Source organism: Tympanuchus pallidicinctus, unplaced genomic scaffold, assembly GCF_026119805.1.
Source record: "Tympanuchus pallidicinctus isolate F22 unplaced genomic scaffold, pur_lepc_1.0 scaffold22, whole genome shotgun sequence".
NCBI lineage: Eukaryota > Metazoa > Chordata > Aves > Galliformes > Phasianidae > Tympanuchus > Tympanuchus pallidicinctus.
This window is the reverse complement of record NW_026294739.1, coordinates 41,385,998-41,400,165: the sequence shown is the minus strand read 5'-3', so window position 1 is coordinate 41,400,165 and position 14,168 is coordinate 41,385,998. Positions and strand designations below refer to the sequence as shown.

The 14,168-nt window shown below is 52.2% G+C and overlaps 2 protein-coding genes and 1 non-coding gene across 3 annotated transcripts in view; 1 reads left to right on the top strand and 2 right to left on the bottom strand.

Moving 5' to 3' along the window:
* The window catches only part of VAC14 (VAC14 component of PIKFYVE complex), a 52,471-nt gene extending 46,240 nt beyond the window's left edge, over window positions 1-6,231 (bottom strand). The window contains exons 1-2 of the mRNA XM_052685402.1: window positions 6,065-6,231; window positions 1,153-1,303 (exon numbers count right to left, since the gene is read on the bottom strand). Of these exons, the coding sequence (XP_052541362.1) occupies window positions 1,153-1,303; window positions 6,065-6,168 (255 nt within the window). The 5' untranslated portion in view covers window positions 6,169-6,231. The remainder of the gene's footprint in view (window positions 1-1,152; window positions 1,304-6,064) is intronic.
* On the top strand, window positions 3,506-3,576 carry TRNAG-GCC (transfer RNA glycine (anticodon GCC)). The gene has a single exon. It is a non-coding gene; the product is annotated as a tRNA-Gly (tRNA).
* Window positions 6,232-6,282: 51 nt separating the features above from the next.
* HYDIN (HYDIN axonemal central pair apparatus protein) overlaps window positions 6,283-14,168 on the bottom strand; it is a 115,967-nt gene continuing 108,081 nt past the window's right edge. Inside the window, exons 76-86 of the mRNA XM_052685441.1 lie at window positions 13,662-13,831; window positions 13,131-13,329; window positions 12,845-13,003; window positions 12,433-12,713; window positions 11,919-12,138; window positions 11,340-11,552; window positions 10,726-10,889; window positions 10,266-10,416; window positions 9,638-9,868; window positions 8,685-8,909; window positions 6,283-7,577 (exon numbers count right to left, since the gene is read on the bottom strand). Coding sequence (XP_052541401.1) covers window positions 7,089-7,577; window positions 8,685-8,909; window positions 9,638-9,868; window positions 10,266-10,416; window positions 10,726-10,889; window positions 11,340-11,552; window positions 11,919-12,138; window positions 12,433-12,713; window positions 12,845-13,003; window positions 13,131-13,329; window positions 13,662-13,831 — 2,502 coding nt within the window. The 3' untranslated portion in view covers window positions 6,283-7,088. The remainder of the gene's footprint in view (window positions 7,578-8,684; window positions 8,910-9,637; window positions 9,869-10,265; window positions 10,417-10,725; window positions 10,890-11,339; window positions 11,553-11,918; window positions 12,139-12,432; window positions 12,714-12,844; window positions 13,004-13,130; window positions 13,330-13,661; window positions 13,832-14,168) is intronic.

The following is a 14,168-nucleotide window of genomic DNA, read 5'->3' as shown; positions in this document are numbered from 1 at the left end:
CTCTGGGACTCTTTATGGGCTGAACAGAGTGCTGCTGACCCAGAGAGAAGTGACATGCAAAGAGACTCTGCACTTTTAACAATAGGATGACAAAGGAGCACTGCTCAGAAGCATGTGGCCATCAGCTTAAAGGCTGTTAATCATCATGCTTCAGAGTGTCTGTTTCAAATGGTTGTGACTCTCATTAGAAGGAGATTAACCAAATTAAAATACACCTTGCAGTGCCTCTGAGACAGTCTGCTCTTCCTAAGCTCCGTGCTTTCTTTACATCCGCCGTACTAGAAACCCAAATGACTCCTTCCCTTGTAGACATTTTCAAAATGAACCATGTGGTTTAACTGAAAAGCCCAGCGGAGCTCTGAGTCCACAGAGTCCCTGCTCCCCTCAGCAGGGATCTGTGTGCACTGGCCTAGCCCCAGAGGTAACTTACTGAGCTTATTCCTTATAATGAGAGGTAAGCAAGGGAGGAAGCTCTTAATTGGGATGGAAATCAGTCAGCTTTCGGCAGGAGGAGCACAATGGGCACCCATGTAACACCTCCAGAGCTGGGCTCAATGATTAATGCTTTCAGCAGAGAAATCTTCTACCATATCAATAGAAAGTTATAACTTAGGCTAATACAACTTTACACCTCACACTGCCTGCCTGCTTTGAGCTATGCCTCTTGTAAGTTCCATTAATATCAAGTCATACCCAATTTTTGCCATCTGGGTAACCAGCTGCACATGCAGAAATGGAGACAGTGTCACCAGCTGTCAGCAGAAGATATATTCTGCTTTTACACTTCAGAAGAAAGAGTCTGGCTTCAGCTGACTGTTGAACAGGACCAGACCTCAGCTGCAACCTGCTGAGCCTAGCCCTATTTTCAGCTCAGCAGCAACACTCACTGAAAACACATCAGCTGGAAACACAAATGCACTGACACCAAGGCTGGGGAGCTGCCAAGGTTTGACCCAAGCCAGAAAGCATTCCAGTGCTCACAGCACGTGGCTGGATCCGCTGGGGAATCTCATTCACAACCTGGTGTCACGCTGCAACATGGGATGCCACGCAGCTGGGGAGCAGCCAGCCCCAGTCTTTCCTGGCACACTGGCCCCATGTGGAGCACAGCTCCTCTCCCAATACAGGGAGCCCAAAAACACCCACATGTACCTTGCCCAGGGCGATGGAGCAAGCAGCCAGGCCGATGAGTCCCCCTTTCCGGCTGTGGGGGTGTTGGGAGAGCGCAAACTCCTGCGACAGGATCAGGATCACATGCTTGATTTGAGATGTGTTGTTCTGAGCCACGAACTCTCGCACCAGCCTGGGGAGAGAAGAGGAAAGCACATGGGAAGCCACAGATCTTGTCTGATGAAAGCACCTGGGGGCTCGGTTCCCTGCGGCTGCCAGAAAGCAGCTTTTACAGAGAAGGTGAGACCAGGCCAGGGGGAGGATGCATTCCTTCCGTTCCCAAGGCACTGAGAGGCAAAAGAAGCCACCTGACCTCACGCAAATACCCCCTGCGCTGAGCTGTATGAGCCAAATGCAGACATAAAACCCATGGTTTGGAGCATAGGCACATGTTAGAAACCTGCTGTGTATTCCACCAGTCATTCTATTACTTTTAAATGGAAGAGGTTGGATGAGATTGTTGGGAATAGAGGTCTGCTAAGTTTTGCCACGTGGTGGCATTTCATGAGCTTTAGGCTGCTGCTTTAGAAAACCTGACATACCTGAAAGCAAGCAGCAAATCAATCATTCTGAAGCTGCCAATGGTAAAAACAAGGCTGCCCGCACAGTTTATATTTAACCCTCTGAACAATGTTATGTATTTTTAATGACACAGTCACACATTCTTCTTCCACCATACCTCAGCTGCAGCCCAGGACAGACAGCGCTCAGTGAATCAGCAGTTATTTGATATTTTTTATCCTTGCTATTCAGTGCTTACCCCCGAGCTGTTCTGTGCTGCACACCATTCAAGCTCCTCTGTAGAAAAGCAATAATTAATTTTTCTCATTGGTTTTCCAGTGTTGTCACTCTACTGTTTGACTGCCTCACAACGTTAACGCACTGTTTCCACAGTACTTCTGAAACTGCCATGTATATAGATGTTTAAATATGCATTAAATGTCTTGTCCTTGCATTTAATAGCTCTAGTGGCTTTTCCTTCTGTGCATTTTTCAGTCGGTCTTGGAAAAAAACGCGAATTTCTTGCATTCATAGTATCCTCCTCTAGCAAGGGTTTCACATCTTAATGAAGTATTATGTGAAGAATGTTCCCTGTAAGCCATTTCACCTATTGGAAATGTGTACAGATAGATTCCCGTGTTCAATGGTTTGTTTTTGGAGCACAGACATGGACAGATTCCGTTTCTGGGCAGCGTTCAACTGCTGTTCATGTTCTCTGCTAGCTGAATTCCAGCACACCTTCCAATATCTTCCATTTACAAAAAGAAAACAATTCTTATCAGTCACCTGTTATGGAGCCTCCAATCATCCCAAGGCCAGCATTCATTACACAAAAAAAACCAGTATGGAATAATGAAATTTCTAAAAGCATGACTCTGTACACATGCATAACTGGGATGAATCAACACCAGCACTTTCATCCTTCCCTTTACTACCTCAATGATTTTTAATACACATTGCTGTCCAATACATTTATCTATTGAACTCCAGATTTAGACTGCCTTTGTGGTGATCAACAGAATGTATTGAAGATTTCTCTATTAATTTATAAGCATTACAACTCCTGATATGCATTCCATATCTTTATGAAGAATTATGAGAGATCCTGGACCTTGAAGAATATTTCTTTTTCACTTTGGCATATCTAAACATGCACATTTGAACGAGATTCCCACTACACTGCCTGAAACAGCAAAGGTGAATTGAAGAAAATTAATTGTGGAAAGGAATTTGTGAAGATGGAAGTGAAATAGCTGTGTATAGGATAGGAGAGGTTCTGTCTTGTGAGGGAAACTTACTGCAGAGACAACAAAGTCATTCACCAGCGAGGTGGGAGGTGTATTATTTCCTTGCTTAACACTAGCTGATCATAATTAATAAATGACATTTGGAGTATCAGCTTTACAGTAGATGAAGTCCATCCTGGTTACAGGTACTTAGCATGTTGGTAAGGAAGAGGATTTAGATCCAGGTGCAGATTTTGAAGAAAATCCTGGAGGAACAACGAGACGCTCATTGTGATACCATTATTTGACCTCTCCTAAACCCCATGACGCTGGTTATGGGGAGCAGGTTGAGATTCGGACGTCACTCGGGTATAAAGGAGGTCTAACGAGATGAGAGATGGGGTCACGAACAGCGCGTAGGGATCCTCACAGACTAAGATTCACTTTTTTTTCCCAGTCATTATGTTTTAGATCACGTATGTCTATTTCATTGAAAAAAACAAACCCCAAACCCCTCACTTCTATGCACGCTGAAGCAGGTCCTGCCCCACCAGCCCCCCAGCAGCGCCGGGCCAAAGCAGCTGTGCAGGCAGCTGCACACAGCTGGAGCATTGGTGGTTCAGTGGTAGAATTCTCGCCTGCCACGCGGGAGGCCCGGGTTCGATTCCCGGCCAATGCAACAGAATTTTTTTCTTTTTCTTTTGACTTCCTGTGTACAGGACGAGGAAAGACGCCTCAGCATCTCAGCCTACGTGATTATCATCACTTCAACCTGTGCTGAAGGCACAAAGATTTCCAATGCCAAACTCCGTATGCAACAAAAAAGTTGCTGCTGCACCAAATCTGGCCAACCCCAACAACTGGTATCTCACTCTCGGCCCTCCTTTCAAGTCTCAGCTCTGCACAAACCCTGCCTCAGCTGCGTGAAGCCAGACAGGCACTGAGGGGCTTGGAGACCTCATGCTGCTCGCTTCTAGCTGGCCATTGCTCTCCCATCACCTACTGCTTAGCAGAGGCAAATCATTACAGGAGATATTTATGGCCTCCTCTCACCCTGCTGTGAACAGAGCTGCTGCCCTCTTTCTCCTTGGAGGCATCACAAAGCCCATCTACTCTTCTCCATCCCAAAGCTGAATTTGGTAATGGCCAGAGCTGGTGCCACTCTCACAAAATGCTGATCCCAGGCTGACTGCTCTGCCTCCCAGTCCCACCCACACCACGAGGAGCATGCAGCAAGCCCTGGCAGCACAGAGGGAATCTCTTTACAGCCTGGATTTAATGAACAGTGGGGTTTTGGTTTGAAATGAAAAAACCCGTATATCCCAGGAGTCAGGAGGGGGACCGACTTTTTATGCAGGTGGATAGTAATAGGACAAGGGGGGGATGGTTTTAAACTGAGACAGAAGGTTAGAGATATTAGGAGGAAGTTTTCCACTTACAGGGTGGGAACGCACTGGAACAGGTTGCCCAGAGAGCTGTAGGTGCCCCCATCCATGGAGACATTCAAGGCCAGGCTCAGGAAGGGGCTCTGGGCAGGCTGATCTAGTGGTTGGCATCTCTGCCCACAGCCATTCTACGACTTTATGACCCCTCTGAGTTTAAAGGGCGCAGGGGTGAACTAGGGAAGCAAGAGGCGCTGAACAGCAACGTACACAGTGTGAGGGAGTTTGCACACAGCAGGAGCTGCTCCACATTACGGGGCAGAGAGCTGGGAGGTACCCGCACTGAGGCAGCGAGTTCCCCACACAACACCACAGGCACAACAACGACACGTGCAGTGCTATTCTGTGACTAGTCTAGGTTGAGCTAAATCCACGTGTCTGTAAAAGGGGTTGGACTCTGTCTTCCTCATCCTGATAGCCTTTGCAATTTGGGTGTCCGGCTCCATCAGCAAATTCCAAATCTGATTTTGGTTGGTATAAACCAACCACGAAGCCCCAGTACTGGGGCAAAACAAGTCAGAGCAGGGCTGCTTGGTTCACAGAATCACAGAACCATAGGGATTGGCAGGGACCTCTGGAGATCCCCCAGTCCAAACCACTGATAAAGCAGGTTCCTTACAGTAGGTTACAGAGGAAAGCATCCAGACAGGCCTTGAATATCTCCAGAGAAGAAGATTCCATCACATCTCTGGACAGCCTCTGTCACTGGTGACAGGACGAGGGGGAAATGGCCTCAAGTTGCACCAGGGTAAGTTTAGGTTGGCTATCAGGAAAAGCTTCTTTACAGAAAGGGTTGTTAAGCACTGAAATAGGCTGCCCAGGGAGGCGGTTGAGTCACCATCCCTGGATGTGCTTAAAAACTATTTGGATGTGGTGCTCAGGGACGTGGTTTAGTGAAGGGTTGTTAGAGTTGGGGTAGGATGGTCATGGTTGGACTCGATGATTTTTAAGGTCTTTTCCAACCTGAGTGATCCTATGATTCTATGATTCACATTAAAGATGTTCTTCTTTGTGATCCTACGGAATTTCCTATGCTCTAGTCTGTGTCTGTTGCTCCTCGTTGTGCTGCTGGCCACCACTGAAAAGAATCCGGCTCCATCCACTGGACTCTCACTCTTCAGAGACTGATAAGCATTGACAAGATCTCCTCTCCAGGCTGAACAGCCCCGGGACTCCCAGCCTTTCCTCAAACAGGAGAGGCTCCAGGCCCCGCTCATCTCTTCAGCCACCCACCGGATCCCTCCAGCAGCTCCCTGTCTGCCTTGAACGGAGGAGCCCAGAACTGGACACAGAGCCCCAGACGCCCCTTCCTCAGGGCAGAGAAGAAGGGAGGAACACTTCCCTCACCCTGCTGGCCACGATCCGTGCACTGCACCTCTGGACACCATTCTGGGCCATAAGGTCACACCGCTGCCTCGTGCTCAGCCCGCTGTCGGCCGCATCCCACGAGGACGATGCGGGGCAGTGCAGAAGGGGGCAGGTCCTTCCCGCGCACGGCCACAGAGCAGCGCAGCGCCCGCAGTGACAGCACGGGAGTTCAGACACACGGGGGAGATGCGCTGACAAACTAAAGGACGCGCGGCAGCGCCAGCAAACTCCCTTTACCCGGGGTCAAACGGCTTTCAGCACGGTTCCCCCCCGTTCCCCTCCCGGACCCGCGGCCGCCCCACAGCCTCGCTCCCTCCTCCCCACCGTTCCCCCAGCTTTTCCCCATCGTTTTCTCACTTCTCGATCTCGAGGGCCGCCACTTTCCTCTTCTCGTACAGCTTGTCGTTCAACGCCCGCACCACGCTGGGCGCCAACGGCGCCAGGTCCCGCTCCGCGTTCATGGCACCGCCGGCACCGCCGCCACCATCACCGCCCGACCCCGCCGCCACCGGCGGCCCGCCCGCATCACGTGACCACGCCCAGCCGCAGGGCGCCCCCACGCGGCGCGGAGGAGCGCCCCCCGTCTCTGCATCACGGAACGACCTGGGCTGAAAAGGAGCACAGTGCTCACCTCTTTTCAGCCCCCTGCTGTGTGCAGGTCACCAACCAGCAGCCCAGGCTGCCCAGAGCCACATCCAGCCTGGCCTTGAATGCCTGCAGGGATGGGGCATCCACAGCCTCCTTGGGCAGCCTGTTCCAGTGCCTCACCACCCTCTGGGGGAAAAACTTCCTCCTCATATCCAACCTAAACCTCCCCTGTCTCAGTTTAAAACCATTCCCCTTGTCCTATCACCACCCACCCTCACACACAGCCGTTCCCCCTCCTGTTTATCTGCTCCCTTCAAGCACTGGAAGGCCACCATGAGGTCTCCCTGCAGCCTTCTCTTCTCCAAGCCAAACAAGCCCAGTTCCCTCAACCTTTCCTCACAGCAGAGCAGCTCCAGCCCTCTGCTCATCTCAGTGCCTCCTCTGGACCCGCTCCAAGCGCTCCATGTCCTTCCTGTGCTGGACACAGCACTGCAGATGGGGCCTCACGAGAGCACAGCAGAGGGGGACAATCACCTCCCTTTCCCTGCTGGCCACCCCTTTTTTTTAATGCAGCCCGGAACACAGCTGGCCTTCTGGGCTGCAAGCACACACTGCTGGCTCACGTCCAGCTTCTCGTCCACCAGGACCCCCAAATCTCTCTCTGATATCCACATCCCCCCACAGCACTTTGCTTTGCCCATGCTTTTATTCCGAGCCGTGACACAGACCCCACCATAGCACCATGAGACCCCTCAAGCCGGTGCTGTGCCCGCGGAGGACGCCTCCAACCCCATCACTTCTCGAGGGGCAGCCCCTGCAGGTAGAACACCCAGGAGATGCCCGCTCCCAGGCCACCTGCTCGGGCGCAGGAGACCACCAGCCGGCTGCTGACGGGGGTGTTGGTGCCGTCTGGGCTGCCCTCGAAGGAGACAGCCATGAAGATGGTCTTCTTGGGGCGCAGGGTCTCGGTGGCCCTCACGGTGAAGGCCGGGTTCTCCACGCTGTACCTGAAGGATGTGGGCTGGGGGAAGACGTTCTTGAAGGGGATGGAGGTGCTGCCACCGGCCTTGATGAGGAAGGGGCCCTGCGGCTTGGGGGGCAGGGCAAGGCCGAAGAGTGGGATGCTGTATTCCCTGCCTGAAGGGCCCAGGAGCTGCAGTGTGGCCCGGGACTCACCCAGCTGGCAGGGCTCATAGATCACCTCCACGCTCACCTCCGAGCCCCCCAGGCAGGCAGGAGGCATGCTGATGGTCTTCTCCGTCTGGAAATCAGCACAGTCAGTCTGTAGGGAACAGGAGGGACAAGCAGAGGGGTGTCACAAAAGCAGAGCTCAGAGGGAACAGCAGGGGAGAAAGCAAGGCTCCCCCTGCATCATAGGATCACTTTAGTACAAAGAGACCCTTGAAGGTCACCTATTCCAACTGCCCTGCAACTAACAGGGACACCCACAGCTCCATCAGAGCACTGCCCAGCCTGACGTTGGTTGTCTACAAGGAAGCCACTACCTCTCTGCTCAGCCTGTGCCAGTTCTTCCTTATATCCAATCTAAATCGCCCCTCTTTTGGTTTGAAACCATTCCCCCTTCCCCTTGTCATATCACAACAGACACTGCCTAAGACCCTGCCCCCTTCTTTCTTACAGCCCCTTTAGATGCTGAACGCTGCTCTCAGCTCTCCCTGCAGCCTTTCCCTTCCGCATGCTGCACAGCCCCAGCTCTCAGCCTGTCCCTGTAGGGAGGTGCTCCATCCCTCGGGTCATTTCTGTGGCCCTCCTCTGGATGCTCTCCAACAGGTCCGTGTCTTTCTGTACTGAGCACTCCCATCTGGACACAGGTGAGGTCTCACAGAGCAGAGGCGCACATCCCCTCCCTGTCCTTCTGGCCACGCTGCTTTGGATGTAGCCCGGGGTATTGGTTGGCTTTCTGGGCTCCAAGGGCACACTGCTGCCTCACATCCAGCTGCCACCCACTAGTCCCTTCAAGTATTTCTCCCCATACTTTCTCTTGCCTATCACATTTCCCCCCCCATGTTGTTCCTAAATAGGGACTGCTTAAATCTTCCCAGCAGGAATAATCCTGCACCCAAGCAAGGCCTGGGACATCTAAAGTCCCAGCTCTGGCAGCAATGTGAAAATCCAGGCACCATGGGATCTGCAAGAGCAGTTCCAGCAAGGGCAGTAGAGAGGGTCTGTGAGTAAGGACAGCCCAGATGAGGACAGGTGGCTTGGTGGGAAGACCCACCAGGCTCTCATGGCCACTTCAGCTATGCCAGGCAAAGCTGAAGGATCAGGATCCATCCACAGAGAGGGTTGGCACCATCCAGAGGTGCCACCTCCCAGCCTTTCTGTTCAGCTGGGCTTCCTCCCTCCTGCAAGAGCACAGCACACTCACCTGGAGGATGTATTCTGTCTTTTGGCGGTTGTAATTCATGACCTTGGTGGTGATGGTCTGGTTAGAGCCCAGCATAGTGCAAAAGTACAGTGGCTTCTCTGGCTTGCTAATCGTGGCTTTCAGGATCAACTCGTAGTAGCATGAGCCTAAATTACTGCTATGGAGCATCAGGCGCCCAGTGCTCTCACCTACCTTCAAAGGCTGGTACTCAAAGACAAGATTGGCCTGTGAAGGATGGAGGCAAAAGCCACAAGCTCAGGCAGAGGATGGGGAAATCAGTCCTAAGTGTGCTCACGCAGTGCTGGGTGGGAGCCCAACCTACTCTAGACAGAACCCAAATACCAGCCCTTCACCCATCATCCCTGCTTTAGCAAGCTCTAGCAGCTGTGCCCTCGCTCTGCTCACACATTATCAAATTTGAGTTAGAAGGGACTGGCTGGCATGCACCCCCCCCCTCTCCCCACACCCCGGCTTTCTTGGGAAACAAGGATTAAACCCCCACTCCATACAACGTGCTTCTCTTTCAGTGCTACTAGAGTCCTAATTTTGTCTTTATAATGTGTTTCCAGCAGTTCTCAGCAAAGCTGGGCAGCCTGACGCAGCTGAGCACACTGCTAGTGAGGAGATGGGAGACCCAACTGACCCAGTACAGGGACCTGGCCCAAAGAAGAGCAATCACAGAAAGAAGATGCAAGGCAGTCATGCTTGCAGGATGGCCTGTGGGACTCTGGGTTTGCATATCTCAGGAGGCAATGTGACAAAACATCAGGGCAATTCCCACTGGAGATATTCTCATTCACTCCTTCCCTTTTGAGTTATTAGCAAGTAGGAGAAGTTGGAGTTGTTATCCTTAGAGAGCAGCCCCATATTGGCTAGCATAGGGCCATCGCCTTCAAAGAGCACCTGCTCCCAGAGAGGCTGAAAAGAGTGCACTGAGTGAGCTCTGCACCTACCTCTGAGTGAGCAGGAACAGTGAAATGTGGGGGAACGGTGATGTCAGGCACTTTGCAATCTATGTCAAACACCACTGGGGCAGCAAGAGGGTTGTCCACCTTGATGGTGGAAGACACGTTCTGCCGGACAGCCGCTCTCACTTCGACAGTGCCAACAGGCCCTGAAGCAGTGGCCTTGAAAGTGATCATGTAAAACAAGTATTCCTCGGTCACCTCATTGAGGAAGGTCACCTGAATCAGGGGAAATAAAAAAAAAAAAAGGAAGCTCTGGTCATCTTGCATACTGAAATCCACCAGGGGTGTTAGGCCAGCCCAAAGACCTCTCCAGATCAGCACGCACACTGCACAGATGCCCATGAGCAACTGCATGGGAAGAGTGCAAGACTGGGGCAAAGTATTCCCATTCGTAATCTCCAAAATGCTTCCACCTCACCTATGTCCTGAGCAGCTTGTGTTGTGCAGCCCTCAAGGGCTGCCAAGACTGACAGCACAAGGAGTGCATGGGGAGGTGCCTGGTGTCTGCCTGGGACCTACAGGCTGGGCACGAGGAGGTATGAGAAGAAGCATGTGGCTTCTCAGCCAGTAAACAGCTCCTGGAAGGACCCTGCAGCCTGGTGTCTACGTTTACCATTGTGCTAAAGACTCCTTCCTTGTAGGAGAGGAATGTGAGCTTGTAGTCCTTCTTGCCGGAGCCAGGCACATCAATGTATTCCAGCCCATGCAGCACAGAACTGTGCTCCACGTCCTCTGCTTTAAGTATTTCTGTTACCACAAGGAACCTGCGGGTGAGGAGGAGGCAGTGAGGGTAGGAAGGAAGGAACCCCATAGGATACCCATCACCTGGGGGTACACCACAGCCCCTGCTCCTCCTCCCTGCCTCGGGCAGAGGGAGCCAGTACCCATTTGGCCTAGAGAAAAGTGCTCCAGGGTGGGTCTGAATGTGAGCAGTGTGACCACAGGCATCCGTGGCCAGAAAGCGGCCAAGAAGAGTGCAAAGCTTGCTGGAAGGACTCCCATTCAGCAAAAAGCCCTTCCTTGCACCGCTGCAGGATTTGCTGATGGGAAGAGACCTCCTGCACCCAACTCACCTCTGCGGTTTGTTCAGCCAGTTGGAGACAGGGAGAAGCTCAGTGTAGGGAGTCCTGCATGGCACCTCCCGAACAATGGTCCCTGAGCACTTTGGGCCCTCAGCAAATCCTTGCAGGAGGTAGTACAAGCCTGTCCCATCTGGTAATGGGAAGAAGATGGAGCCCTAGAGACAAGGAATGGGGCTTGTGAGCTCTCCTGCTCTCAGCCCAGAGCAGTTACTGGCTCTTTTGTGCACAGTATTCATCTCAGGAGCCAACACCAAACGCCTTCTGTGGCATCTCCTCTGCTTCCAGAAGAACTGAAAACTTCAGGACTCTTAATGTAAGGCTTTAAATATGAATATCATACGTTAAGGAGATACCAATCACGTGCAATGCCAACAGGGTATAGATGTGCTCAGTGCCCCAGAAACTGACCCGGGAGATCTCTGGCCTCCCTCATTGCTCTGGGCTTCAGTAAGGCCAGATGGAGCAGGGCAATGGGCAGGTGCCCAACATAGGATTTAGGATAATTCATGTTTAGAGGAGACCATCTTGTCTAACATCCTGCCCAAAGCAGGGTTAGCCATGAGGGTTGTGCCAGGAGGGTCAGCGCACTGGCTCAGCTCACATACCTGATGCTTCTCTTTCTTAGAGCTCATGGTTAGGGGCTTGTAGGTGATCTTGTATGGCTTGTCTTTTTGATTGCCCTCAAGGTGGATGCATTCGGGCCCTTTCCAGTGGTCGCCCTCAATGACAGGCTTCATGGCCCAGGGCTCATCGCTTGGGTTCGACAGGAGGATGGTCTGGCTGTGCTTCTCACGCACATTGCATGAAAAAATCAACGTCTGCAATGGAGGAGCACAGATCATGCTTGGTTGGACAGGATTTCTTCCCACAGGGCTGGCACCTGCTCACCCACTTGCAGAGAGATCAAAGGAAGAGGCAGAAGTCTGAAAAAGGGTCTTAGACCATCTCTAAGTAAGAAGCACAGTAAGAAGCATTTTAGGAAAAGTCATCTGCCGAATGTCCATTTGTGCCATAGCTTTTGGAGTCAATCTTGTTGGTTGTTTGTAGAGAAAGAAGAGGAATGAGTTTTCTCACGCTGGGCGAAAGAGAAGGAAAACGAGGAGCAGGTAAGGGGCCCCCAGGCTGTACCCTGCAAGAGGTGTGGTGGGATAAGAGGGACCCAAACCCAGCACTGCTGCTGTTACCTCTTTGATGACGGGGGTCTCCATGCAGCACCCTGCCAGAGTAAGGCAGAGTGGCTCACTGCCCTGGATGAAGCACTGCAGCCCCTCAGACTGGATAGAGGGGCTCAGCTCCGACGGGTGGAAGCTCACCACGAAGGGGACATCCATTCCTGGGGAGATGTAACCCTTGGCAGGGCTGATGGAGAAATCTGGCTCGAAGCTCTTGACGTCCCACTTAAACCTTGCAAAGGAAAGCAGAAGTACAGAAAGGATTAGCAACGGGGAGGCTGTGAGTGCAGTATGCTCTTTCCACACCTACTGTACTCTTCTCCACAGGATCTCAGGTGTGGTGAGGTTTTAAGCTGGGCAGGACTCAGCTTGCACCCTAGTGCTTTTGAGTGTATCCCTGATAACTGCCAGGGCCTGACTGCACAGCTCTCCAACAAAGCAGAAGGGAACTACCCAGGCAAGCTACAGCACCATCCAACCCCCAGCCCAGCTCTCGGCACTCAGACAAGTCATGGTTTTACATTACTTGACTCCAACGTCGCCCGTGTTCCGCATGGTGACGCGCTGGGATGTGCAGCTCTGCTGCACCACTGCTCCAAAGCTGAGGTGCTCCTGGTCCAAGCTGACACAGATCCCCTGGCAGGAGCCCTGCAGCATGAACAGGGAGCGCAGCAGCCCGCTGCTCTCCAGCATCACTTCTTCAGTGAACGGCTGAATGCGGCGCTTTGGGGAGAAGATCACCTCCACTTTACAGGTGTCTCCTTTGGGCTTCAAACTTAATTCTCTGTTGGGGTGCAAGCAGAGAACCTGTGCAAAGAAATGAGAGGCCAGCACACATTTGTAATTAATGCTAGCTCCCATCCCAAGCAGCTCATTGGTACCTGCAGGTACTCCTGTAGGTTCCCCTAAGGGCTCTCTAGTGAAGGAAGTGGCCTTACCCCATCTTCTTGCAGTTCTGGCACAGTGGGCATGACACAGAGCTTAAAAGTGAGAGGGGCAACACTATTGTTTGCTATGGTGACAATCTTCTTCACCGTCTGCCCCACAGAGAGGGCTCCCAGCTTCACCACCTTCCCTTGAGGTTCCACAATGTCCACCTGAGACAGGAGGGATCAGCGTGAAACAAAAGGAAAGGAGGAAAACCAAATCATGGCAGGCTGGGGAGGAGAGATGAGGAAAGCCATGCTGGCTGGCTGGAGTTCTAGGGTTTGGATTTCGTCTCACCTTCATTTCTGCACCCTTTCCTTGGACCTCAACAGTCTGTTGACAAAGACCATTGATTTCAAAAGGAATGACCTCACAGTAAGATGCAACTTCTCTGGGATAGAAAGTGATGGGCACCTCCACCGTCCCTCCTGGTTGAAGGATGTACCCCGGGAAATCCACCTCCAGGTGCATGGTGTTGGTGAACAAGCAGCTCAAACTGGCAGAAAGCACAGCAAAGAGAAGCAGAGGTGTTGCGTGTGGTGCTCAGGAGACAACATCAGGGCTGCAGTGTTATATTAGGGCACAATGGCTACATCCTGGAGTGTGCTTATCTTGGCAACAGGTCATAGTGTGCTTAGCAGAGGGAAACGGCCTGAAGTGGTTTCATGTGTGATTGGCACCCCAAGGAGAATCGTATACAGGCAAAGACTCCCATCAGCCAGGGGAGATGCTTTGTGAAACCCCATGGCCAGCACAACGCGGGCATGAAGGAGACTGCTGGGTCTGGCACAGGATAGGTGAGGAGTGAATGAGCATGTGAAGTCCTACCTGACATCTTTGTCTGCTTTGTTTGTAATGGCAAGAGTCTGCCGGGCAGGTGGCATCCCAGCCTGGTAGATGAAACAGGCTCCGAAGTTGAGTCTTGTGCTTGAGAAGTGGACAGTGGGCACTACCACAGTGGCCAGGAACATGCAGGTAAACGTAGGACCCTTGCTGATCTGGTGGGGAGAAACACAGCATAAGCCAGCTCAAGAGATGGGAACTGCAGCCACAAACACAAGAAATGGGTGAGGAAGAGCGTGGGGACAGCTGGCTGCAGTGATAATAAGGAAAGCCCGATGCCAAAGGACAGCAGAAAGAGGAGGGGATGGTTTCTGGAGAGTCACAGCCACAGGTGAGCACTCAGTAAGGTAACGGGTTCAGAAGCTGTCAGGCTCTCCAGTTTGGCAGCAGTAACCTCTCTGTCCTGGATCTTCAAAGCTGGAGCTCACCCCCAGCTCTGGGCTCTTGCTGCCAAGCTGAACACATAGGAAAGGCAAAGCTTCCCCATTACAC